The following is a 27,585-nucleotide window of genomic DNA, read 5'->3' as shown; positions in this document are numbered from 1 at the left end:
GTCACATGGTACATGTATATGACTGAGTTGTCAGTCTATAGTCCGAAGGGTCGTTAGGCCGAAAACCCAATAACTTAGTTATAAAACATAATCCTCACCCTTACCCTAGCATTCACCTCAACCATATCCCTACCACATGGCCTTTTTTCTTCTTCTTATACGCTATACCCCGAGAACTATGAATGGCCAAGTGGTCCAAAAAACGCGTAAGATAAACGTGTAAGGTTACACGTGTAAGATTGCATCTTACACGTGAAAGGTTGCATCTTATACGCGTAAGATTGCATCTTATACGTGTAAGAATGAAGGGGGATTTTTAAATTGACGAATTACAGAGTAAGAAATTACAAACAACCAATCATCTCACGCGTAACAAACTTCAACCAATAATATGTAAAGACGTCTTGTGATTTGTAACGCCCACGACTTCTTATACGTGTAAGATTTGGATTTTTATATATTAAATATTATTAGCGGCGTACCGAGGATAAGGAGAGCTCGTCACCAAAATCTTAAACGAGGCATTTTCTTAATTTGTATGAGTGCTACAATGTCCTGTATTTTATGACGAATCTCTGTCAGGAATTGTTCCGACTGTTGGTCCGTCATGGTCACATCCCGATTTATCTCACTTTTTGGCTACTTTTTCAGTTATCTGGAGTCAATTAATACTCATATCAATTAAATTTCAAGAGGTGGTGGTAAAATAATCACGTTTGCGAAAACTGCCGCGGTGCAGTTCAATATCGAGGCTGAGATTATTTAGCACTCGTCGTACCAGTCAAATCGGAATACCGTCCATCCTAATAAGCAATTCTTACGCGTATAAGAAATGCTATGGCGAGATTTCATTGGTCGAAGATGAATACGCGTAAGATGATAGGTTGTTTGGGGTTTAAATATGGGTTCTTTATATGATTCGTCAATTTAAGCATCCCGCTAGATTCTAAGACGTATAAGATGCGACCTTACACGCATAAGATGCAATCTTACGCGTGTAAGATAGCATCTTACACGTGTAAGGTTACACGTATAATCTTACACGTTTTTTGGAACGCGGACAGCGGTTAGTGAGTTGTGAGATGTCACTTTGTTTTTAGCAGTTCTCAATATAGCATGGTGTCTTGGAATATATAGTGTGTAAAAAAAGGCCCTGTGGTAGGGCTACCTCAACCTTATCCCTAATTCTAATCTATAAACAATACCCTAAACCCCAACTTGAACCTATTGCGGCTTAATGCTCTGCCTGCTAGCCATGCGCTTCAACGGAAAAAGTTCAAGTTTTGAATTTTTTTTCTCAAAATATCAAGAGCTATCTTAAGAACTACTCAACCAATACTAGGCTTGTTTGTACTCAGTTTAATGCAATTATCATGCTGATTCCAAATATTCCAAATATGGTCACGAACATTTACATTTCTGACAATTTTAATTTTAAAAAAAATTGAATCATGTCTCGACTGCAGACGACATGATTGAATTGAAGAGAGTTAATGAACCTTCAAACTAATATGCTGCTACGGAGTTAATGGCAACCCTGAGGTTTGGGTAATGGAACTATTACTCTCCTCAAATAGTCAACAATGAAAGCCGGTAAAACGCTCGCAGGTCGTGCAACATATTTCACTAATCCTCCAATAGGATACCGTCTCCATGGAAACCATCCAAACAGCGCATGCTCCATAGCATCTGACACAAGGTGTAGGTTAGGATCGGAAACTTGTTGTTCTTGTTTGGTGAGCTCAATAACTAGGAAATGAAGGAAAGCATTATGATTATGATCAATATGGGAATAGGAATAGCATCTAAACAATAATTATTCAATCTTGAGCATATCGGCCTAGTTCAATCTTGTCCAAGGCATTTCTCACTACACATACACATAGAGTCCACAGAACATCACATCCTCGAAAAAGAACCACGGTACATATCTGGGCTAACCAGCCTTCTCTGTATAAGGACGAGGTGTTACACGTTATCAAGAGTCTACTCCAGTTCTGACGCTACAAGTCAGGAGTCATCAAATCGATCAGATCATTCCGCTTCAAAAGGTAGATTTAACGACTAAACACTTCAGATGAGCAACTTTTATGTGTTGCGAACAAATGCTTATTTTTCAACTACATTGTATAACCATTAAGTAATACTAAAATGTAATTTATGGTTTGGAACGGATATTATGCGTCTTTTATCATGTTACGTCCTAAAACAGTGCTTTCTTCGGAACACGGTAATTATTATTGGTTAACGCTGATAACCTCCTTAACAATGGATAATTAACAACAGACTGATACACTAGACAAATGCTAGAAGGGTTAGTGTATCTATGTAAATATATTACTGAATAGATTCATCAGGTTTGTAGATTTACAGTAAGATAAATTTCTTTTGAACAAAACCAACTATTTTACTCACTATTGACAGTTTCGCCTATCATGGTTGATGGGCATCATCAGAATGATGTTGGTAGATCCTTACTTCCAGTAGGTACGTCCTACTCAAAGTAAGGATCTACCATTCCTTTGAACAAAACCAAATATTTTACTCACTATTGACAGTTTCGCCTATCATGGTCGATAGGCATCATCAGAATGATGTTGTGGTAGATCCTTATTTTGAGTAGGACGTACCCCGACTGTAGAGGGTGTATTTACAGTCAGGAGAGGATCATACGCGTGAATTTAGTATGTAGTGGGCCCTCTCGTCTCTATGACGTTGGGTCCTCGTACTACTGGAAGTAAGGATCTACCAACATCATTCTGATAAATGCCCATCAACCATGATAGGCGAAACTGTCAATAGCGAGTAAAATATTTGGTTTTGTTCAAAGGAAATTTATGTTCCTATGTAAATATAGCAAATCTATAAAAAGGGTAAATACTAACTTTGGTCTATACAACTTCTTCCGTAATAGTCCCGTTGACTCTGAGTCATTTGGTTCCAAGACATTTCTATCTTATCGGATTTCATTGTAGCATCTGTCATGTGAGTAAGGAAGTACGTTGGTTCGATCATGTGCACAGAAATATAAGTGTAGCACAGTTGGTGTCTAAAAAGCCAAACAAGATATGATATATTAATTAGCAGAAAATGTTCCTGCACATAGACCTGGCGAGGGTACTTCTGCCCTCCTATATACAGTATTCAAAATAAGACGGGACAAAAGCCCGTGAAAATCGCTGCGGACTTCAACATCAATCAGTGGCAATACCTGTTGTTGATTTGCGAGCCTAAAGTCTTACAATGTGTCTGAAATCGGACCAGTGCAGCATTGACCAACCACATAGCTGACATGTCGCTAAATACAATGTGTTGAATTCTATTTTCTCTCTTGCTTACTGATGTTATGGCGCTATTTTCTTTCTATTTTTCAATCATTTAAATATATCGCTCCGCGGTCTTTCTCTCATCAATCACGCTCGCCTGCGATCTTGTGCAGTCGATAGCTAGTTACAGAAGGAGACAGACCGCAAGCGTACTCAATCCGTAATCTATATTACGTTGTGATACTTTGTTGCTTTGATGATGCGAAATTAAAGATTATTGTGAAGTTATATTTTGTAATCCAGCTTTTCTTTTCGTGTATTCAGCGAGTCTTTCCCCGTGAAACTTCGAGGCATCCCGCGGTCCTCTATTATGGTGTGAAATTATATCTTTCACCAGAATAAATAATTGATGGATCTCGGGTGAGTTTCAATCCATAACACTGATATGACGCTACAATTTTTGTTTTCATACAGTAGTTTTTTTCTCTTATAAATTTAGTTTCGGGTTATTTGTATTTTCGTTTGATTATTATTATGAACCACTTTTGACGCGTGACGCTTCATCATGCCGCTTGCATTTTTTCTGAAAGCGAGACGGCACGCCATTGAGCGGCAGCGGAGTCACTCTGAAAGCCAATGTAGTCGCTCAGCACCGCTATGTGCTCATTGGCAAAAGTCGCATGCGGTTCTCATACGTCAGAAGGGCACCGTTCACGAGTTGACTTGAATTCAACTCCTAGCGATCTGCCGCTTTGGGCAAAGCGATGGAGTGATCGATATATCGGCTTGCCGCTGATCACCGCTAGCGTTTCTGCTGCGACTGCGCAGTGAAGCAAAATTGTCGTCAGAGCAGCAAAGCGGTGGGAAAGTGTGAAACTAGCATAAGGTATCAATACTTACCTTAAGCAATCTGAGAATGCCTCCAGTGCACATTTTGACATTGAATAGCCACTGCAAGAAAATGGCGTCAATGCAACCCCACTTGAAGCATTAACAATACGACCTTTGCCCTTTGACCTTATCAGGGGCAGGAACACATTGGTGACCTCTATAGGTCCGAGGAGGTTAACGTCAATTATTCTACGATATACTTCTCTTGGCCACCAATCATAGAAGCCTGGATATCCGGGAACACCGGCATTGTTAACCAGACCCCAAAGGGTCGCTGAAATTAATGTTATGTAATAGCAGTCAAGTTAGTTCGATCAACAAGGCGTTCGACTATGGTGCGAGAGGTTGCGGGTGCGAGCCCTGGCAATGGTTTAGTATGCTCTCGTGGAAACATTTAGTTAGCTTGAAATTCCCCTGGATAAAGAACTGGTAATTGTGACCTCTATAGACCTTTTTCCCTCTATCCCACAATGCACTATTCCAGGGGGGTATGACGTAGTTCATCAACCTCATAGATCGTGTGCATCCGATGGTCTTTGCCAGGCCTTTGCAATTATTTTGTCTTAATATGGGCATACTGATTCCATATATGCGGATTATCGTAAAGGCCATCGATGTTACTAATTATGTAATTATTGAATACACGAGTGATGCAGTTACGGAGCGATGCAGAACATCTGTGTAAGAGATTTATGTTTACGTCTTATTTTCATCTCCGAAAAAAAAGTGAAACGGACGCCGACAAAATATCACTGCGTGTCCCTTCATTAGTTTTTCACCATTAGGTCTATAAAATGTATACAAAGTTAGGTTTCAATAGCAGGAAACTTTTTTGGCTGAGGACACCATGTCCATAAGGCATAAATATGTTGTTTTTGCCCCGAAAGGTAAGAGTGATCGCGGCGCCATTATCGTGATTATCGGGGATTCCTTTTTTGTGATGAAGGCACCAGCCGAAATGTCCGTATTCCAGAATGCAATGAACTTAACTCTGTACTCCCCCGGGGAGATGATGTAGTTTGCGACACTCATACCCCCCTGGAATAGTGCATGATGGGAAAGAGGGAAAAAGGTCTATAGGCTGACCATCGCAGCCAGTTGATCCTGGCTGCGATGGTCAATTCTGGAATGTCTAGAGTATGCGCTTCTAGTTCCTGAGTTGTTGTTAAATGGTTTATGGAATGATGTAGGGACGTAGTGGTCAGCGACAACCTGTAAAGTCTGCTGAGGCTTATGGATCAACGTCTAGGCGCTGTGCGTGTAGCGCACTATAAATCATTCGGCTTTTTTCTTCTTCTCTTTTCTTTGTTAAAGAAAACAAGAATGAAACATAACTGACTTTGAATAATTTATATTACATTTCGGAGTTGAGTGCTGGCCGTGAATAGCATTACTAACCACGCTGTGCACTGTGCATTAACCTTTAATAAAGTTTTCAGTTATGGTCTCTTTACCTGTATACTTCCAGCAAGATAAAATATGCCACCATTATTATTATGACATGCAATAGACAGGCATCGGAATTTTCCTTTTTTAACAGGAACTCCTTTTGCCCAAATTTCCGAGGTTTTCTTTTTATTTCTTTTTAGCCCATTTTTGAGCATTTTGGCATATTATAGGCATTTTTTCTTCTTTTCAGAATTTTCCTGTTTTTTATTGAAATATATCCCCATGACCTTTCTAAAATAATTGTTTCTAGTCTTTACTCACCATTTTTTTCCAACATAATTTTTTCCACTGTGTCAAATGCAGTTTTGATACTGTCACTGTTAGTAATATCCATGTTAATGGCGTACAGACGATCAGAAGACACCTTTTGCAAAGATTCTGCTCCCTCTGACGTCAGACATGTTGCAAACACATAGCACCCCTTCTTGTCGAGGCTCTTTGCTAATGTATTACCAATTCCAGTATCACAACCAGTGATAAGAATATAGCGGTCTTTTGGGTTGATTTTAAACTTATCCAAAATCCAAAAAGTCAGACAAATTGCAGCAATGGTTAAAGCAATAAAGAGCAACATTATATTACGTGAAGCTGAAATCCAAAACCGGTCTAAGATTCTACAGAGAAAAAATAATTATATTAAGGATCTTCAATACGTTAACAGTTGGAAAATATAGTGAAAATATAATTATCAGGGATAAGCCGATGAAATTTTCCTCCCATTTGATTGCTGTCTTTACATTTATAAGGGACAGCAATGTCTAAAATAGTTCTCTATAACGAAGTCAGTTATAACAATAATATCACTGATGTGTAAATAGGGAGCTCCCTTCTCTGAAATCTCAACAAGAATTAAGGTTGCGGGCCCTTATTTGTTGGTGAGAATTTTACGGGAGGGTACTTTTAGGTTACGTCATGGGAGCCCATAGCACCATTAGACGAACATTTACGGTATAGGTAGTATACCGCTTAGTATTGGAATGCTGGTTATTCTGCCGTCTGGAGCACAACGTTGTTGTTTATTCCCAACCCATTCCCAAGTTTCGCTTTTACTTTTTGTAAAATAATAATTGAGAAATTGTGTAATATTGTGACACAATTTTGTACTTACTAAACTTAGTAATTACTTAGCACCATCACATTATAGTTTACCTAGCTTTAATATAATGTACTTAATTAAAAATAAGAGGAAATATACTTGTGTAAATCCTGTGATTCGAAATGGAATCGTACTTAAGCTTAACGGAGTAAATCGCATCATATTCGATATTACTATTATTATTCACGATATTCACAGTTAATTAGGTCAACTATAGAGGGCAGTAGTATTTTAGCTACCCTCAATCACTAACATTGAGTATAATTGACACAATAGTGACAAATTTGCGATACTGTCTTTTACATGTATGACATAAAGAACATGTTGGCATATTCTCACGTATTAAAATTATTTACATAGTTTCGCTGACCATAGTTGTCGATTTTTAAAATTCGTATATGGTCAATTCCAGCGAAAGCGGGACAAAATTCTCTCTATGTTAACTTTCCACTTTAAAATGTCATTAATAAAGGAAATCACGTTATTGATGGAGCATATCATGTCACGTCCAATGTGCTCTCTTTGTGCATATAGGCCTTTACTAGCAAGTCATACCAGGGGACAAGTTATGATAACTTAAATGAATTGGCGTTACCCACGAATTCAAAGATAAAGCACCATATATGTCATTGAATGTCCTTCAATCAAAATGAAATTATTACCGTTAGAAAGACGTTTGCATGATCTCTCATCATATGTAAAACGATTGAATTCCACCAAAGTTTGTGGACTCTAGAGGCCATTAAGTCAATTTGGCTAATAATTTTGTTACCCGCGTATCAAAAATAAAATGATCGTTCTGAAAAATGTTAAGTGAATATGCCATAAATGACTATATCATGAAACGAAGTTTCGTTCTATAATTCTGAGGTCCAAGTGATTATTTTATGCAAATACGTTTTACCCATAAAATTCCATAAAATCAAATTTGACGTTACCCACGTATCAACTGTTACCCACGAGTCCAGCAAATATAATTGCCATAACTTAAATTAACATTTAATGACTTTGGACACTGAATTTAGTTTGACAAGCGCTTAAAATTGTAAATCGTAAAAATACGTTCACCGCTTTAAAAAGAATCTACGACGGTTTAAACTTTTGTTACCCACGAATCCCGAATAGATGCTAACCTTGAAAAATAAGGAGATTGTTTATTTTAAGTTTAAATCAGCACATATTCAAGCCATGGGTATGCTTTAATTTTGACAGTACTTACAGTTTATACACCTAAGAAACGCAAACCCCAAACGGTACTATAGTACTTATAGCTTTACCCACGAATTCGGCGTTACCCACGAATCCAAGGATTTACTCGTAAATTATATGTTTCTTATGCATCTTAACATTTTGAAAACATGCGAAATAGGTTCCAAAACAGTCCTGTTTAATAGCGTCCTCTTGAAGGTATACTGAAGCTGCATCATGAAGTTTTGATTGATTATCCTAAATTACCATTTTTGGGTAAATGCAATTGGTTAGAGAAACGGGAATCATTGAAACACAATGGAGGAATAACCGCATGGTGGTTTCCAACCTTCTGTAATATTTTCTATTTTGCCGCTTACCAATACATACCTTCAAATATGTGTTACCCACGAACATTTTGGTTACCCACGAATCCCTACTTAAATTATAGTTAACAATGTATTGATAGTGTTTTAGTTCATAGGAACTGTCAAACACGAGTTAATAGAATATTGCTGCATGAAAAGATGGAATGATTTTACTAAAATAATAATATAAAACTGTTTGCTCTGTCTATTTGAATTTGGCAACTTCATTATTCTCAAAATGTTTATACCCAAAATGCCATAATGATCCATTCTAAATATTCCATGTAGTCTGTATTTTGATTAAAATTCATTTTAGTGCCATTGCAGCCTGAATTATTGACATACGGAAAAGTATTTTTTATTTTATTTAAAAAATTAATAGGAATTGCTATTTTCCAGACGCTGTTACCCACGAATCCATCCGAGATCCTCATCCTGCGACGAGATACAAAATCTAACTTTATATTTATATGAAGCATTTATTCTAATCTTTCGAAATAATACAGTAATGTTAAATGACAGCCACTTTGGAAAGAGTTCGAAGAATTGACACAGTCTTAACTGTACACCTGGTTCTTTCTTAAAATTTGTAATAACCAAAATATTTCTGTATAGATATATGTAATAAAATTCTATTTTACGTTCAAAGTCTTCACCGATTTCTAGTGTATATGAGTCACACATAAAATATTAAAAGATATTAAAGAAAGTCAACTTTTATGGTGTACAACAGGTGAAAAATGCTTGAATTCGTGGGTAACATGCATATGCGCATTTAACACTTTATTTGGTCTAGCAAGAAAAGTTATTTTTCAATCCGATGGCACTTCCACCTGATGATTCACTAGACATGATCGTCTCATTTGATAAGTCTAGAATTGAAAGGAAAACATTTTCAAAATGGCCCCCAGAGAGAATTTTGGCCCGCTTTGGCTGGAATTGACCCATATATATATATATATATATAACATAAATAGTCACTCGATAGTCGTTTCACAGTGCTCAATACCAATTTTTAACAAGGTAGAGCTAATTTAATAAAACAATTTTGGCTAAATAATATTCAGCATTTAGTAACTAGTAGTTTCACGCCTCACGGCGATCGTCAGACTATTGCTCTGTTGTTGTTATGATCCTTGATTACGGAACCGAAAAAAATATACGCAAAGTAGGCCTACGCGGATAGGCCTACGCATAAAGGCGCGTGGATATGAAACATACGCAAAGTCGACCCACGCGGATAGGCCTACGCGAAATAGATGTGAATTTCGCGCGAAAATTTAATGGCACCGCAAATCAAAAATCAAAACAACAACTTAATTGCGCCTACTTCTTTTTTCTTGCGTGGCGACATTTTGAGATAAGTTCGGATTTTTTGTTTAAGAGGGTTTCTTCTGACATTTTTAGAATATAAAGTTTTTCTTCTAGACAAAGATTGCATTGACCGGATTCTCGTCTCATAGCGTTTGATTGCTTAACTATTTCCCAGATGATTTCATAATTGGAATTAGGCCTACTTCTTTTAAGGTTCCAAACATGTTTTGAAAGTTCAGTTTCCTTTTCATATTTCTCGTGTCTGAAGGACTTCGTATGGTTACGGAATCGATCTTTGAACGGTCCTCCTGAAAGTCCTATGTATACTTTAGATTCCACATCAGATGTTACAGTAGCCTTGTACACTATTGCTTCAGTCAAGCATTCTCCACGGAGGGGACAATTTGCTTTGATTCTACAGTTGCATTTCCTTGCGGTTTCGGTTTGTTTATGAGTCCTTATTTTGATGACCTTATTATTGTGTGACTTGATTATTGACCTCATATTTTTCATGCAACTGTAGCTAACCTTGGTATTATTGCGATTAAATATCTTGTGCAACTTGTGCCCTCGGGGAAAATGCTTGTTTATCAGTTTGATGAATGTTCCGCCGACATTTGTTTTACGTTCTTGCTGTAAGGCGGGTTAAACCATATTATCTTCCTTGAGCGGTTCTTCTTCTTTCTCGTTTTCCTGTTGTCTTCTTTGTTGCTGCTGAATTTGATGGATCCGTCGTATCCGCTGGATTTCAGTGCTTCGTTGTAACATGGTGCAGCGTTTTCAAATGTTCTTTGGTTCGATGATAGCCTGTTGATTCTCTTTTCTATGGCGGCAGGGATGTGCTTGATGATTTGTGGAGGATGGTTGGACTGTTTGTTAATGTACATTGGCTCATTATTTGGTTTCTTGTACGGTTGGTGCACGCCGGTTGCCAAGTTCATGTTTATGTCGAGGTAGTTCACTGATTTCAGGTTTGTCTCCACAGTTATTTTGAGGTTCAGAGACTGAAATATACGTCTGCTTTTTTTACGTTTACGATCTGCTTGAGGGCCTGAGTGGTTCTTTAACACTGCGAGACCATCGTCTCTGTATAATCCTACCTGATGTGCATCGAGCTCCTTCTCGATTTTGGTGAGAATATAAAGGCCTACTAGTTCGCATACTTCGGCCCCGTCGTATGCCCCCATGGGCACGTCGAATGCGTTATCAGTGTCACGTTTTACCCATGGGTTGCCCTTTGTGTCGTACAGTAGTGATTTTCTTGCATGTAGTATTGTTTCTTTTTCTACATTTGAGATGCTTGTGTGCCTTTTGGCCCAGTTCAGAGTTTTAAGGAGCAATTCCTGAGATATCGATGGGTAGAAGTCTACCACATCGAATACCATGAACGTGAGTTTGTCTTTGTCTTTAAGATCGGTGAACCAGTCTATTACTGAATTGGTGCTTCTCCATTGTTTTACTTTAGTTTTCTGTCGGATGTCATTGTTTATGCGATCTAACATACGTTTGCTCACCTTGCCTATTTCAGTCTTTGTAGGATTTATGAGTCTACATTTCGGGTTGTTCTCGAAGTTGCTCTTGTGGTCTTTTAGAGTTACGAATGCCTGTTGTTCTGCGGTGCTGTCAATCCTGTCACTAATGTTGAGTTTATCAGCGATGCTGTGGAATTCCTTCTGTATATTGTCCACTATATCGGTGTCAGCTGCTTTGTATTTTGCTGTGATGCTGTTTGTAAGTAACGCGTCGTAGTCCTTATGTTCCATTTCGTATAAGCACATCCCTGCCGCCATAGAAAAGAGAATCAACAGGCTATCATCGAACCAAAGAACATTTGAAAACGCTGCACCATGTTACAACGAAGCACTGAAATCCAGCGGATACGACGGATCCATCAAATTCAGCAGCAACAAAGAAGACAACAGGAAAACGAGAAAGAAGAAGAACCGCTCAAGGAAGATAATATGGTTTAACCCGCCTTACAGCAAGAACGTAAAAACAAATGTCGGCGGAACATTCATCAAACTGATAAACAAGCATTTTCCCCGAGGGCACAAGTTGCACAAGATATTTAATCGCAATAATACCAAGGTTAGCTACAGTTGCATGAAAAATATGAGGTCAATAATCAAGTCACACAATAATAAGGTCATCAAAATAAGGACTCATAAACAAACCGAAACCGCAAGGAAATGCAACTGTAGAATCAAAGCAAATTGTCCCTCCGTGGAGAATGCTTGACTGAAGCAATAGTGTACAAGGCTACTGTAACATCTGATGTGGAATCTAAAGTATACATAGGACTTTCAGGAGGACCGTTCAAAGATCGATTCCGTAACCATACGAAGTCCTTCAGACACGAGAAATATGAAAAGGAAACTGAACTTTCAAAACATGTTTGGAACCTTAAAAGAAGTAGGCCTAATTCCAATTATGAAATCATCTGGGAAATAGTTAAGCAATCAAACGCTATGAGACGAGAATCCGGTCAATGCAATCTTTGTCTAGAAGAAAAACTTTATATTCTAAAAATGTCAGAAGAAACCCTCTTAAACAAAAAATCCGAACTTATCTCAAAATGTCGCCACGCAAGAAAAAAAAGAAGTAGGCGCAATTAAGTTGTTGTTTTGATTTTTGATTTGCGGTGCCATTAAATTTTCGCGCGAAATTCACATCTATTTCGCGTAGGCCTATCCGCGTGGGTCGACTTTGCGTATGTTTCATATCCACGCGCCTTTATGCGTAGGCCTATCCGCGTAGGCCTACTTTGCGTATATTTTTTCGGTTCCGTAATCAAGGATCATAACAACAACAGAGCAATAGTCTGACGATCGCCGTGAGGCGTGAAACTACTAGTTACTAAATGCTGAATATTATTTAGCCAAAATTGTTTTATATATATATATATATATATATATATATATATACGCCTCGTAGGAAATATTGAAATATACTCACCAAAGCAGTACTGTATTGCAGCTGATTCACACCACAGCATATCGCCTAGGCATAGTGCATGTACTGCTTAATATAGCAACTACAAATGGGAAAATGAACAGCACAGGAAACAAAGATATGGCACGTACCTTTCAATTGTTGCCAGGTCAACAATATTGACAACTATTGAAAGGTCGGGTCATGGTTTGATTCCTGGCCTGTTCACTTGTTTACAATTGTAATGTAGTAAATTTTCAATGATGTGCATTATTTCTTTATTAAGGGTTCTGGTATGAACGTTTCGACAGTATTTTTGAAATTTTTTGAAATTCGCGATATAATACATATTTTATGACATATTATAAAAATTTGATATTTTTTAAATTTTTGATATTTAACAGTCCTCGAAGTAAACTTTCTAAATCTAATGATATGTACTTAAATTGTATGTAGCTGGGATGAAAAGCCGACGATCAATTGAAAATGTTGACCTTTAATATCGTATTGAAGATATGGATTTTTCCCCAAAACACACAAAAAAATAGGTCTTTTTGGAAAAAAATCCATATCTGCAATACCAAAGGTCAAAATTTTCAATTGATCGTCGGCTTTTCATCCCAGCTACATACATTTTAAGTACATATTATTAGATTTATAAAGTTTACTTTAAGGACTGAGAATATCAAAAATATTTATTTTTAATCATTTTCATAAAATGTGTATTATATCGCGAATTTCAAAATAGGAATGTAGACAAAAAGTCAGCATTCTTATGTTTGGGAGGGTTTCAAAATATACTGCTTTTCTTTTATTGAAAAAAAATCTTTGTTTTAGGTGATTTTCAAAATCTGTTTTTTATTACGAGGGAAATTATGAGGAGTTACAGTAAGCAAAAGAAATGCTGTTTCAATTTGTTTTATGATGCTTTCAAAAGGTAGACTTTCAAAAGCTAGATTTTTGTTTTATAATGTACGTGTACTGTGTTTTACTTTCTCCTGTATTATTCTAAGTAAATAGTACACTGTTTAATGTCTCAAATGATTATGAGGTATTAGAGTTTCTTTTCAAAACGTGTTACTTTTCATACCCCTCCTGTGAACAGAGGACCAAGCCTACCCAGGAAAATATCGCCGGCTTTGAGCCAGAACCACTTATGTCCATTTGTTTTCTCAATTACATGTTACTCATTTCGGCAACATATGGACGGTTAATTATGCCCTCCATAATAAATGCAAGTGACTTTGGGGTATATGCATGGTCACTTGAACAGTTAGTTAGACGCAAGTGTACATGAATATACCCCAAAGTCACTTACATTTTCTTATGGAGGGCAGAATTAACCATCCATCTGTTACCGAAATGAGTAACTTGTAATTGAGAAAACAAATGGATATAGGTGGTTCTGGCTCTAAGCCCTCGATATGGATGAGGTGTAATCATCAAATGTGATATTTTGGGTATAGCAAACATATACATATTTAATTCAACCATTACTGATGAAGAAAGTGTTGATTTTTTTGGGGCTCTTCATGAAAAAAATTAACAAATATTCAACTTCCGTCGGCTAAAAATATTTCCGTCGGTACATTTATAAGTTATGCCCCCTGCTTCCGAAATCCTAGCTACGCCACACTGGAGTTGCGATATAAACTGAATCATAGCAGTGGAAGCATCATGAGAAAGTGATTGCTTACGGTACAATTCCGCAATTTAATACATTTTAGATAGATATAAGTCTTTATTTTCCACATCATTATCAATTATCATTCGTATTAGTTTACATTAGTTAATATTTATCTAATTATTAAATACAATATCAATATTCGTTTACGATAATAATTACACGTTTATGTGCAAAGTGTGACCCAAATGCTTTGAATTCAACTATAGAAGAGCCGGGCAAATTTGAAATGCGCCGAGTATGCTATATAACCAGCCGAGACGTGGCGTCTAAAGAAAGTCTCCGGCACGAATCACGTGGTTTTATTTAAAACAAATCCATAGTGACCATAAAAATGAATAAAAACATCGAACATCAACACGTGATATTCAAAATTCCCGGGCGCCGAAATTGTCGAGTGCAATGACGTCTCAAATAACATTACGTCATTGCACTTAGACAATTCGGCGCGGGAATTTTGAATATCGCGTGTTGAATTTCGGACTGTTTTTATTCTTTTTATAGTCAATATAAGTTTGTTTTAAATAAAACCTTGTGATTCGTGCTTGATTATTTAAGCCGGTGAGGTAAAGGCGACTTTCAAGGGAGGAACTCATAAAAAGAATAAAATCTAAAATACTACGGCGGACAGTACACGGTTGTTTGATGTGATCATTTATTACATTTTTTAACAAAACATTTAATAAATATAATGTTCAATTCTAGACCTGGACAATATGAATAACTATCACAATAATTTGTACATGTCCAGCTCTTTTTTAACATAAATTTTCCTTTCTTTTCCAACTTATTCATCTTTTTCTGCTTTTTGTGGCATTTTTTATTCTATAATCTATATATTTGTGTGCAAATTGAGGGCGCTATTTAATTATATTTTTAATTTAATTTAGTCAAATAATATAAATTATTCCTAAAATTTCATGATCAAATGTTTTTTGAAATGTGTTGCTATTTATTACTCTTTTTCTGATGTTTTAATGTTTTTGTACAGAAGAAAACACGATTTAAGATAAATAGCTCCCTCAGTGTTCACCTTTTCTTAAAAATGACGCAGTTTTACATACTATCAAACAACCGTGAGTATCCAGGGGGAAAATGCAGGGGAAAATAATCACAGATGGGCCCTTCTCCCTGGCTATGCCACTGCCAACTTTACCTGATGTCAACTTTGAGTCTCCAAGTAAAACCTCAATGAAGGCAACGGTTTATCATTAAAAGCAGCTTGTTGCATATCAAAAGTTAAAACCCTCTCTACGCTGGTGTTGACTGCAGACAAGTCTAAAATTTACTTTCACAAATGAAAAATGTCAGAATTCTACATTTTCCTGACTACATATGGATCCAGCATGAAAAATGCATTAAAATGAGTACAAACAAGCCCAGTATTAGTTCAGTGGTTCTTGAGATTGCTCTTGATATTGTGAGAAAATATATCGAAACTTGTATTTTTATGTTCAATGGCCAGCACGCAAAGCATAAGGGATGTGCAATAATTATGAGCCCCCCAGGTAATCGAGCAGGAAAGTTTGCATATTTAAGCGTTTTCTAACTGTTTACCTTAGCCTTTTTAGAGTTTTTATTTTATAGGCGCCGCATGAATGTATGCCAAAAATCGTTTGCCCCCCCCCTCGGCTTGCCAAAAATTGCCCCCCTCCCCTTTTTTTTATTTATTTTTTGACTGGCCAAAAACTGCTTTCCCCAAATTTTACCCTCTCCTCAGGGCTCATAATTATTGTACAGCCCCTAAAGCAGTGGCGTAACTAGGGTTTGTAGTGCCTGGGGCAAGAAACAAATTGGCGAGAATATCAGACGCAGGACAGAGTTACTAACAATAGTGTACATCGACATAAAACGCATACTGATATAATCATATATATATTTAATTCACCTTTTAATATACTTCAGAATTATAGCTTTAGACTGTGTCAAGCAAGTTGGGAATTTTTGCTGTTGGCCTTAAAAACTCTTCCTCGTGAAGCTTAACACTTAGAAATATCAGAAGTACGCTAAAATTTCTATTTATTTGTCTTCTTAATAATGACAGATTAACGCATTCGTTTTATTTCAAATTCGTATTTCAAATACTAACTTTAATCCAAATGTGGGGGCAATAGTCAATCAGCAAAGGGCTCTTTAAGTAGGTCAATACGTTTTAAATGGATCTGGTCAGAGGCGTCTTTTTCGTCGTAGGGGGTGGTCTTTTCTTTGAATTTTTAGAAGTGAAAAGTGTCGAAATCGTGTACAAATAAGGATTTATAGATGAATTGATTGGCAAAATCAGCACAGCAGACCAAGCATAAACTGATACGGGAATCACGACTGCACCCGTCTGGGATAAAATACCCATGATGATAATGGGCATCCAACAGAGAAAATCAGTTCCAACTATGATCGCCATTTTGATCGCCATTTTGATTTCATCTTTCCGTTCCGTGTTACGGTGAACGGTCTTGGAGGAAACTTTAACTTGAATGAACATTGCAATATAACATACCATTATAATTAGAAATAATGCTAGATTTAAACCGAGAAAGAGGACAATGGAAAAATACCACGCTGGTTTACTGTCTTGTGGAACAGGGATGCTGAATTGATGGCTCGTCAAAGAAGATTGAATACCACCTTGATGAATGACGTAATTGGTTGGCTGCGTAATTAACGGTAGACCAATACAGACATCAGACAAACCATAAAAATCTGTCGTAATATCTGTTAATAAAATTGGCGCCAAAGAAAGAATCGCCATAGTAACCCATATTATACAAACAATGATTTTGACTGATAATCGACCGAGCCTTAAACGACTGAAAGGAAAGACTATGCCAAAAAGTCGATCAAGTGTGATGAGGACAAGTAAACAAACTGATGCCTCACTTGAAAGAAGGGAAAGAAAACCAGCAAATTTGCACATAAGACTTCCCCGCCAAACGTCTGCTACTTGAAAATACAGTTTACCAAAATATAAATCATAACCGGCGAGAATTAGCATGTAAATTCCCATCATGCAATCCGAGATTGCTAAATTCATTACTAAAAACGATTGAACAAAGTGCTCTCGTTTTAGATTTCGCTCCGATAGTCGCCAAATGAAGACGAAGAAATTTCCAAATACAGCACTCGTGCCCAAAAGCCACATAGATACTCGTAGGAACGTGTTTTGCATCAATTCGCCGCAAGAAAACAATGGCGATTGTTTTTCAAGCGATGTACAGTCGACTGTCTTGATGAAAAAGCAACATATTCTGTGGTCATCAACGTACCTGAAACATACAATAATAAATAACAACGAACCGTCCTTACTGATAATAAAGCGGATGCTATAAATCAGACTAAAGGTGTAAAAGAGTATCTTTTAACAAAGGACATGCACCGTACAAATATACCGTAAAACCTCGCCTACAAGCATATAGAGTGCTTTTGATGAAAGCTCAATTAATTCAGGCGCCATCCATCGACAAAATTAGAACATTATGGAGTTTTAGCAAATAAATTACCGATACAAGCATATACATGTACATTGTATATTATACAAACAAGTACTATTGTAAGACCAATCTATTGCATTGGGATATTTATTGCTGCTTCGTTTTAATATAGCTTTCATCAAAATCACTTTATATGCTTTAGACGAGGTTTTACGGTATACCCCCGGGTATACCCGTGAAAGAAAATCTTTATCTTTATCGCAAACAAGTTTATAGTGTAACGTGTTATTCATTTTTTATTTTTACCAAGGTAAAAAATAACAAATAGAAAAGGAAAGTGAAGAGAAAACAAAAGAATGTAAGAAGAGAATAGCAAGCAGGTTAGTGGGGAGGGAAGGAACGTATAGAAAAGCTCAGAACATACTTCCAAACTGAAGTCTTTTGAAGTCACAGTATGCATGGTATGAGTGCTTTAATAGCCTCTAACCAACCACACCTTCTATATTAAAGCATATCTATGAACAAGAGTTCATTTAAAGAACACACAAACTTACGCAAGCTCTAATGATGTAAGCCCGTCAAATCCACCAATTTCAACATTCAAACCTCCTGATCTTTCTTCACCCTGAATAAGTACCCTGCATGAGAGAAAGAAATAGAATGTTCGCTTTTAACCAAATGCACAGGCTATATGACCGAAGGTCAGTCAGTTATCCACTAGCATTGACCATAATTAGTATGCATTCTCGTAAACCTAAATAAAAACAGACAGGACAATGCACATCTCAATTTTAATATTATGTCAAATTATATTAAGCCATGAAGTACTTACATGGTCTGAAGTGTGCCTAGTCCATTAAAGGCCATTGACTTGATCAAGTTAAGAGGAACGTTCCACAATGCCCTGTAAAGTACAGAATAATCAGTGACGGTATGTTATGGCAGTCATCAGTATTGGGTATAGTAACATTATAACATTTCCATACAAAATAGGTTTTTTTCACAAAATGTAAGATTTAACTGTCAGATATGTTAATTTTTAACCGAAAACATAAAAATTGCTGTTATTTCCAGCTCCTCATATGTCGCCAATGCGTGTCTCTCTGTCAATCAAAACTGAGGTCCGCTCGCTCGGCTTGATGTGTATGAACATCCTCTACGTCATGTGTTATGAACATCGCATACACGCTTTCTACTAGTATTTCGATCGTATGAATGCAACACATGCAGCCTTGAATTTTGCAGGAATTGTTAGTTTATTAAATTACATCACAATCGTGTAAAAATCAACATTTTGAAAACAAATAACGTCGTAAGCAACTGTCCACCAAAGCAACTTGAAGCCATATTATGATATTTACATAAGAAATAGAATTGTAGTTTTTTTCACAAAAATACTAGTTTTTTATTGTCAGATATGTCCTCTTTAGATTTGGGCCCAAACAGAAAAGCCAATACAAGGAAAATCACGCTTAATTTCCAGCGCATGTCGCTAATGCGAGCCATTTCTTCGAACGTGAACCGAGTCGGTTCTCTATTATGTTACGTCCGTTCGCACGCCATGTACGTACTGTGTTATGAACATTGCGAACGCTTTCGACTTCTAATTATTTCATCGTAATAATTAAACGTCTTGTTTAGACGGTTTATTTAAAATCTCGGATGTTGAGAACACCTAAAGTCTTCACTTTTTGCGCAGGGTATGATCATGATGATAGCTTGCTAAACTAAATTACAATCGTGTTAAAAAAATTTAAAGATATTGAGGGCGTCCTTTGCCAATGTTACAATGTTACGGTTTCAGTGTTTAAATAAATGACTTACAGCCCTTTCAGTGCAGTTAGTTCTTCAAAGTTATTGGTGAAAATAATTGAAATTAGTGTCGAAGAGAGGTCCCTGGAAAAAGAAAAGAAAAGCAGTAAAGGATTTCACTCTTTTGTCAACTTATTCCTGTGGTTTTGTATTTTTACTAGTTCAGTGTCAGTGTACACTTCCATGGTTTGCATAACTGCGTTAGTTTTTATTTGTCTTCTTCTTTTTTTGTTAATCACATCAAGTTGGTATGCCTGGCCCGAATCTTTCTATTTTTATATATTCTAGGTATCCGCTTGTATCATATATTGATGTGTTTTGCACCTCGTCCGTTGGAGACACCATTTCCTACTTTTCATTAGAAAGAGTATTATCAGTGGGAGCTGGTAGCCGAATGGATAGAGCGGCCGTCTAGTGATCAGTAGGTCGTTGGTTCGATTCACATGCCGGCACATTCCCTTGCTTTTTTTTCAAGTTGGGTTGTGTGCCGGTCGGGATTTGTGTTTATAATTATGCTGCCTTGCTTAATTGTAACACTTTGGGCTGGTTAACTGTTCTTTCTTTCTTTATAATCACAAAAACAAAGATTAAAAACCCCTACTTACAGCCAAGTTAGCTCGTTAAGTCCATCAAACGTCCTTGGTTCAATAGACGTTATATATGATCTAGTTATTGATCTGTAAATAACGTGAATAGCATATTTAAAACCCCGTGAAAACTACCTGCCGAGTGGCCAAAAAGTTGTTGTCACTTTCAATTGGACCAATCAACAACATTGTTAGAATAATTTACCACAAAAAAAATGGGGTGAAATATTGAAAAAGCTCCATTCTGATTGGTGATTTAAGTGAAGATATCATGTAATTGACCAATCAGAGGCAATGTTAGATCGGCAGGTAGTGCTCAGGGGGTTAATTAATCATATACAGTCGGAACCAGTTAAGGAAATTTGATCAGATAAGGGAAAATCTCAGAATAAGCCTATAATACTCACAGTGTTCTTAAGAAAGCAAAACCTTTGAAGACTCCCGGACGTAAAGAAGCTACTGCACCTCCTGAAACCTCCCTGCAAGCAATCAATCAACCCATTCCATTGTTATTATCGTTATAAATTCGCCAGACAGCCGAATCCGGAATCGGCTTTTGGTAAGTTCATGTAACGCATGCATTATTTTTGAATTAGAGAACAAGGGATCAATGCTTAACATAATAGAGGGCAGTATTGTGTATTATAATATCAGGCATTTCTGTGTGAACTCATTCAATATAAGGGTTACAAGTCGATAGTCCGAAGAGTCATTAGTCCGAAAAGCACATACAAGTATTATCAATCCTGATTATAACCTAATCGACAAATGGACTGGTTCTAATACAAACAGTGTAAAGCTGAATTTATACTCGATCGCCGAGCGATTGCGATAAAACGCTTTTGGAAAGCGATTGGCAATCGCCGAATTTTGTGATGCATAGCCCGTCGCTTTTGCGTTTATACTTATCACGGCGATAGCGATTGCAGACGACAATCAAAATATTCTAAATGCCACAAAATACATTTTTAAAACATCAGTTGCTGTCAATAATTATTGCTTTGAATTAATTCATCACCAAAAATTAATATTCAAGAAAGGTAAATTAATTAGCAAAATAATAGATTCAGATGGTTGTATATGATTGGTTGACGCATTCGCGTGTCAAGCGCCCGGTCAAGCGATATCGCAGGGAAGTGACGTCGTTTTTGCCTCGGCGATTTGAATCGATTGATCGGCTTGACGCTCTGGAAATGTAAGTAAACATTGAGCATGCGTAAAAATCGCTTTTCTGCAAAAGCGATCGAGTATAAATTCAGCTTTACTTTATAATTATTGTTGTTTATTCAGTAGAGAATACAGCTACAAGAGGAGAACATTGCATGAAAATTATCAGCTGCAGAATTCCTCTTTGTATCTATTTGATATAAATATCCGTAGTGTATAACACATTTGTCTTCTGTTCGGGGTCCGCTAGTCCTTAGGTGCGCTAATCCAAAGTTTCACTAGTCCAAAAATAAAAAACAGTCCAAAGAGTTCGCCAACACCCTGACCCAAAACCTACCCCTGAAGCTAACAATGACCCTGGCGATAACCATAACTTTCGGACTATCGACACATTTATATGTTTCGAACTATAGCGAACTTTTGTTGTTGTTGATTGGCGAACCTTATTTTCGGACTACCAAACTTTAGGACTAGCGAACAGTCCCCAATTGTCCGACTGGTCCTTAGCAAAGAACTGGTTTTTAGCCAATGAGGTGGAGTGCTTTTTATTGCATTGGGAAAAGCGCGCTCCCTCATTGGTCAAATACCAATCGCTCGTCGCTCAGCGATGGAGTATAAATTCAGCTTAAGATTTAATTTCTATTGATTGGATAGTTGCAAATATTATTAAGATATCTTGTCATAAAAACTTACAAAGCATTGGTAATTTTGGCAACCTCTGTGAGTGATCGAAATAGCGCTCCACATTGCACAATTAGATTAATGTCGTCGTCATAGTAACATGTGCAATTACCCGGACAGCGTTGTACATCTGTTTGGCAACCAAAGTGTTAATTAGGAAATGCTCACTGATTTGCTCCGATAAATGAAAGCAATTAGTAAAAGAGATAATTAATGGGTATCACATGACAAAACTGTACCTTCAAAATAAGCAAAAAACATTTTACACGGATACTCAATAAACTTGTACAGTCGGTTTTGAACAGCTCTTTTCAGAGCCACCAACATTTTATCATTAACAGATAGGCGATGTCTGCTTTTTCACTGTTCACAAGGGACAGTCGTCAGTGAACTGTCTTTACAGAGCCATCAGTAGATAAGGGGCGGCCTACATGTTTTCATATAACCGGAAAAACCCGCTAAAAACTTACAAATTGTTATGAACTCCCGTCGTAAAGGACTATCCCACAATATCCCACAATATATTTATATAAAAAAAAACCTACCGCAAAATATTTCGTCATCGCCAGCTGGGCAATCTGTTTTTCCATCACAAATCATCTCCATTGGTATACATTGTCTTGATGTGATGGCTACAATAGGGTCGTCATTACAAAGGTAAGAACCAGGGCATGAAATATTGGCTGCATAGAAAATGTTTGAAAAGAAAATGATCATACGATATCATGGTAATTTTTCAATCGTGTCAACACATTAGGTGTCACTGCCTGAATAGAATTAATCATGTCTCGCTTCCTTTTTTAACCAAGTTGGTGGTATTAACTCTTGTAATGAGCTATCAACATTTAACCTCAGATTGGCTTAGGCAAAACTCAGTTCATGGGAACATAACAGCACATGTAACTCATCGACCCATCTGTGTCATAATATCTATAATGACAGCGTGATCTGGTTCCCTCATTGAAATACTTAAACCTCAGGAGAGAACTCAAGTTGTATCAATGGATTTTTCAAAGAGTAAAATAATTTCCCAATTTACTACCCACCTCGAGCAATCAAGACAATATCGACGTTTGTATATCGATAACTGTGTATAATATTGGAGCTCTTGACTTCCTCTACTTTTCTTCTACTTTTTCTGCTAACTTCGCATATCGGTTACCAGCAAAGCAGTGCCAGTAGTCTACGGTATAACCAGTGGTTATTCAAATTTATGCTAATTTCTAACATCTTAACCCATAAAGAAAATTGCAAAAGCTTTAAGAAATTAATAAACAAATTTATACGTTGAAAAGACACGGTATTATGGTTTTAAATAATCATAAATATTGTGAATAGCATTTTAAATCTTGATTCCAGTAGTTTGGTTTTGGGGGGGGGGGCTTGTCAAACACGACCGCCTGTTAACCGGCGGTTGTCCTGCGTTCCATTGTTTAGAATAATAGAAATCTGCTCCAACCGGACGGAACCGGCGGGTAACCGCCGGTTGAGTTTTGAAGCCGTCCCTTATACATACGACAGTGCGCTTCATCCACATAATTGAGACAATCATTATAGCCGTCACACGAGGCAGAAGGATCTACACATAAACCGTTATTGCAGTCAATGGTAGTAGATGGACAACCTGTTAGATACAACAAATTAAAACGAATCAGATATTAATTTTTACAATCGGTAAAAAGTATCCGGTGGTATGGGGGTCGAGTAGCAGGAGCTTCCGGATATATCCTGTCAAACCCGGACGTCTTTAGAGACGGGTTTAATTTCATGGGCAGAGTGCAAGACCTTCGTAAGCGTATATTTGCTGCAAATAAAGTTCTCGATAACAAACAAAAGAGTTATGATTTAATTTAGATGTCGTAGGTACATTTTACATTTTTTTTAGAGCAAGACCTTTGTAAGTGGCCCTTACGATGGTATTGCACTCAAAAAATCTAAAATGCACTTACGATATCTTATTTTGACACATGGCATCCAACTTTAAATTGTTTTAAAAAACAAAAAAGGTTGGTCAAGAACCCAGAAACCTATTTCAATATTATCCGTTAAACTTACCAAACAATCCGTCAAGCTGTTGAATTTGCAAATTGAACCCACGACGTCTTCCTGAGCGATCAGATGCGAAATTTATCCATAAACCCTTACCAGATGTATATAAAATATTCAATTTTGGATTTCCCGTAAAAGAAGAAATTGCAGTGGTTGCATTTGTACTATCTCTCCCGTAGCCAATTGTTAAAAAGTCGAAATTTCTCTCAAGCTCGAAGTCTTTGATAGTAAGAGATATTGATTTCCTTCTGCAGCAATTATGACCCATTCACACAGGAAATCGTCAGGATAAGCATCCGGGTATCTTGGTGATGTTAAATTGGTGACATCATTTGTCTCAAGATAAATATCTCTGGCTCCGCATTCACCTGTTTAAAAGTATATCACAAATCGTTGTAATTGGTTATTCCTTTTCAAATCTAAACATCTCAATCATCAATCTAACCCCCCTTAAATAATGGCTATTATTCAAAAGGGGGCTATTGTGTTACACATCTGTAAAATGCGTTGGGAGCAGAATTTATTTCTGCGCATTTTGACACCTCATTTGATACGATAGCCCAGAAAACAATAAAACACCGGTCAATTTAAAGTAGTGAGGTCCAGATTTGAAAGTTGCACTTACATACAAATTTTAACAATACAAAAACACTCAGATATCATTACCATGATTACACAGATTTCCTTCCATTACACTGAATACAAAATCAATACAACTTACTGCAACTTTCCAATCTTGGGTTACATTGATTTAAATGTACGATGTGACGTCAATACTGAGTTAATTGCTGCAAATGAGGTGTCAAAATGTGCAGAAATACATTCTGCTTCCAACGCATTTTACAGATTTGTAATACAATCACCAGTTTTTGAATAATGGTCATTATTTAAGGGGGGTATAGTTACTTCTTTTGAGATGTTTATAACAGTACTCCTGTGGACGACTTGGGAAATATCTTCCAGAGGGGAGTATGAATTTCAAATGGAATGAAAACACTAGGCAGCTCCATTTGAAACTCACCCACCCTCTGAAAGATTCAGGTCGAGTCTTTCTCTAAGGGTGTATGAAATTCAAATGGAACTAGCTAATGTGTTCATTGTGGGGATTTGGGCTCCTTGCACAAAGTCCACACAAACAGATGTCTCATGTGTTTCTTGTATACAAAAAAGCAGACAAACGAAGTATTTTTTTTCAGTGACACTTTCAGGATATGTCAAGTGTGTGCTATAGATGAAACCTATTAAATTTGAATGGTAGTCGACATCTACAAAAAGAATAACGAAGTATTCAGAATTGTACTAATTTAGTTGGACGTTCACAAAGTCACCCAATATTATACCTTATTAATCTGCATTGGCAACTCTGTATTCCGTGCGATCCAACCAGAGGTTGGTCCATATAGTCGTGCACATAGTCGTGCATAGCCGGTTTTGCCTACCGTTGCCATTGGTTACGAATTTATACTTCTATCTCAGACTGGCTGAGGGCCAATCAAGTGGAAGTTGCCCAATAGTCATGATAGTATATCCCCCATTGACTCGGTCGCTTTTAGAGTCGTAACGATGTGGTATAGACTTGCCAGTCTCGTGTACGCCGTTTGTACACAGAGACTGGCTTATGCCACTGTGTGTGTCATTGGGATCTATACAAACGTAGCAACATTTTTTTTGCAATTGAGTCAATTTATATAAAATTGGTACTCACATATCTGATTTCTAAATCATAATTATCCTGTTTAATGTATCCAAGTACCTTACACTTGGAATTTGTGATACTTCAAAGATAATTTTGAGCCATCGACCTTACGAGATGAAACAATGCAAGTCACAAGATCTCGCGAGATGACCCACCTCTTTTACAGCCGGTTTCTGTCTTCAAGTCATGTTCGCGATACAGCCACGTTGCACTCTGGGGTCGAGACTAATCAGTTACGTCGTTAACAACGAGTAAACAAAATGGCTGGGAAAACGGAGAAAATTGTGTCCTTAAAAGTGTTTCAGCGTGACGATCAGAAACCTCAAAAACTATTTTTGTTGGGCCGCGCTTGATATGCTAATGATATACAGGTACATTGTAGGATATAAATTGGATGGTAAATAAGCCAAATATTGCAAGAAATCTACTCGCTAGAATCTAGCGACCCCGCAAAAAAAATGACCGTCCATGCGAATGTAATATTGAAATCGTAAAATCCCTACTAGTAATAGACCTACTTGTCACTAATCGTGGCGCGTGATCAAGTCGTGATAAAAAGGTCAAAGTGGCTGATCAATGTGTGGGCAAATGTTCAAGTGGCTTTTTGACCAATCGGCTTTCTAGCAGTAAAATATGGGGACCAATCAGGTTGTATCAATGTGATACCAATAAACTATGATGTATGACTCATCTTGTTAGGCCTACTAAAAATAAAATTCGGTTTCCGGTAACCCGCCCGCCCTCTTTTTTGGTGCCGCAAAAAAAAATTTATGCCACTTTTGGAAAAAATAAAATTTTTCAAGAGTCGTCCGTGTCGAAATTCTGACATGAAATAATTTATGCCACTTTTGGAAAAAATAAAATTTTTCAAGAGTCGTCCGTGTCGAAATTCTGATATGAAGTTGTTGGAAATCACATTATTTTATTTTCTCCTGACTTTCTGCCATTCAATGATTAAAGAAATACAGTTGAATTGATAGATAATATTTATCGCGATATAGGCCTAGGCCTATGCACAACTATTTTATTTATGAAAACAGCGTGCAGCTGGACTCGTAATATTAAGTAGGCCTACAACTATTGAAAAACTATTGAACTACCCAGCAAACACAAAAACGTTTTAAAAACGTTTTAAATAAGTTATATTTTGGCTTTTGGTTTAGCTAAAAACGTTTTAATAACATTAAAATGTCGGGTTATATAAAGGTCATGATAACGTTTTAAAACGTTTTGTATGAAAACACAATACAACAATATTTTTCAATGTTTTCAAAAATGTTATTGTAAACTATTTTTACAAACATTTTTGCCAAATATTGTGTCAATACTTAAATAACATTATGTTAAAATGTTTGAACCCAGCAAACACAGAAATGTTCTGAAAATGTTTTTTTCAAAACCTTTTAATAACATTTAAATGTCGGGTTATATAAAGGTCATGAAAACGTTTTTAAAACGTTATTGAAAATATTTTGGGCAAACATTTTTTCGCAAATATTTTTCAACCCCAAAATAACATTCTGTTTAGAATGTTTTGTATCAAGATTTTCAAGAATGTTTTTGGAATGTTATTAAAACGTTTTTATACCCTTTATATAACCCGACATTTAAACGTTTTCTGTAAAACATTTTTGTTTGCTGAGCAGTAGATTATCAAAAATGTTTTTAAGGTTATGAAAATGTTTTATACTCTTAATATACCCTGTATATAACCCGACATTTAAACGTTTTCTGACAACCTTTTATAACCTTTTGCGAATGATGTCGAAAACGTTTTGTGTTTGCTGGGTATTTTGTCTGTGTCCGCAAAAAATGTGATAAAAACGGTAATAGTAGGCCTAACACTATAAGACAAAGGCCTAACGCTCATTAAATCGGTGTTGTTGTCGAACTAATTCCCATAAAGCTCGTATTAAAAAAGAGCAAGTAATAAAAAGTTAAAATGCTAAAAATGATGTAGGCCGAAAAATTGTGTAATCTT

General features: G+C 36.8%; 2 protein-coding genes across 2 annotated transcripts; both read right to left on the bottom strand.

Annotated features, from left to right (window-relative positions):
- Positions 1–1,394: 1,394 nt before the first annotated feature.
- On the bottom strand, positions 1,395–12,643 carry LOC140138712 (retinol dehydrogenase 16-like). The gene is made up of 5 exons (XM_072160464.1): positions 12,528–12,643; positions 5,868–6,220; positions 4,167–4,431; positions 2,886–3,049; positions 1,395–1,749 (listed from the first exon to the last, which is right to left on the bottom strand). Exons 2-5 carry the CDS (start codon positions 6,178–6,180, stop codon positions 1,526–1,528), a joined length of 966 nt encoding a protein of 321 aa, XP_072016565.1. The 5' UTR covers positions 6,181–6,220; positions 12,528–12,643; the 3' UTR covers positions 1,395–1,525.
- A 3,696-nt stretch (positions 12,644–16,339) lies between these two features.
- On the bottom strand, positions 16,340–18,479 carry LOC140139182 (G-protein coupled receptor GRL101-like). Its single transcript, XM_072160962.1, has 3 exons — positions 18,445–18,479; positions 18,167–18,250; positions 16,340–17,447 (listed from the first exon to the last, which is right to left on the bottom strand). The coding sequence occupies exons 1-3, from the start codon at positions 18,477–18,479 to the stop codon at positions 16,340–16,342; spliced, it is 1,227 nt and encodes a 408-aa protein (XP_072017063.1).
- Positions 18,480–27,585: the final 9,106 nt, after the last annotated feature.

Source organism: Amphiura filiformis, chromosome 18 (assembly GCF_039555335.1).
Source record: "Amphiura filiformis chromosome 18, Afil_fr2py, whole genome shotgun sequence".
NCBI classification, from domain to species: Eukaryota; Metazoa; Echinodermata; class Ophiuroidea; order Amphilepidida; family Amphiuridae; genus Amphiura; species Amphiura filiformis.
Note: the sequence above shows the minus strand (reverse complement) of the source record. Positions and strands in the feature narration are given on the sequence as shown.

What these genes read in the sequence shown, in the direction of transcription:
- LOC140138712 (XM_072160464.1), bottom strand. Translation starts at nt 6,180, where the DNA reads ATGTTGCTCTTTATTGCTTTAACCATTGCTGCAATTTGTCTGACTTTT. An exon ending in GCATTCTCAGATTGCTTAAG is followed by an intron (nt 3,050 to 4,166) that starts GTAAGTATTGAT and finishes TTGGCTTTTTAG; the next exon opens with ACACCAACTGTGCTACACTT. An exon ending in AAGAAGTTGTATAGACCAAA is followed by an intron (nt 1,750 to 2,885) that starts GTTAGTATTTAC and finishes TTCATTTCCTAG; the next exon opens with TTATTGAGCTCACCAAACAA.
- LOC140139182 (XM_072160962.1), bottom strand. Translation starts at nt 18,479, where the DNA reads ATGGCCTTTAATGGACTAGGCACACTTCAGACCAT. An exon ending in CTAGGCACACTTCAGACCAT is followed by an intron (nt 18,251 to 18,444) that starts GTAAGTACTTCA and finishes TCTCTCATGCAG; the next exon opens with GGTACTTATTCAGGGTGAAG. An exon ending in CTTACATCATTAGAGCTTGC is followed by an intron (nt 17,448 to 18,166) that starts GTAAGTTTGTGT and finishes TGTATGTTTCAG; the next exon opens with GTACGTTGATGACCACAGAA.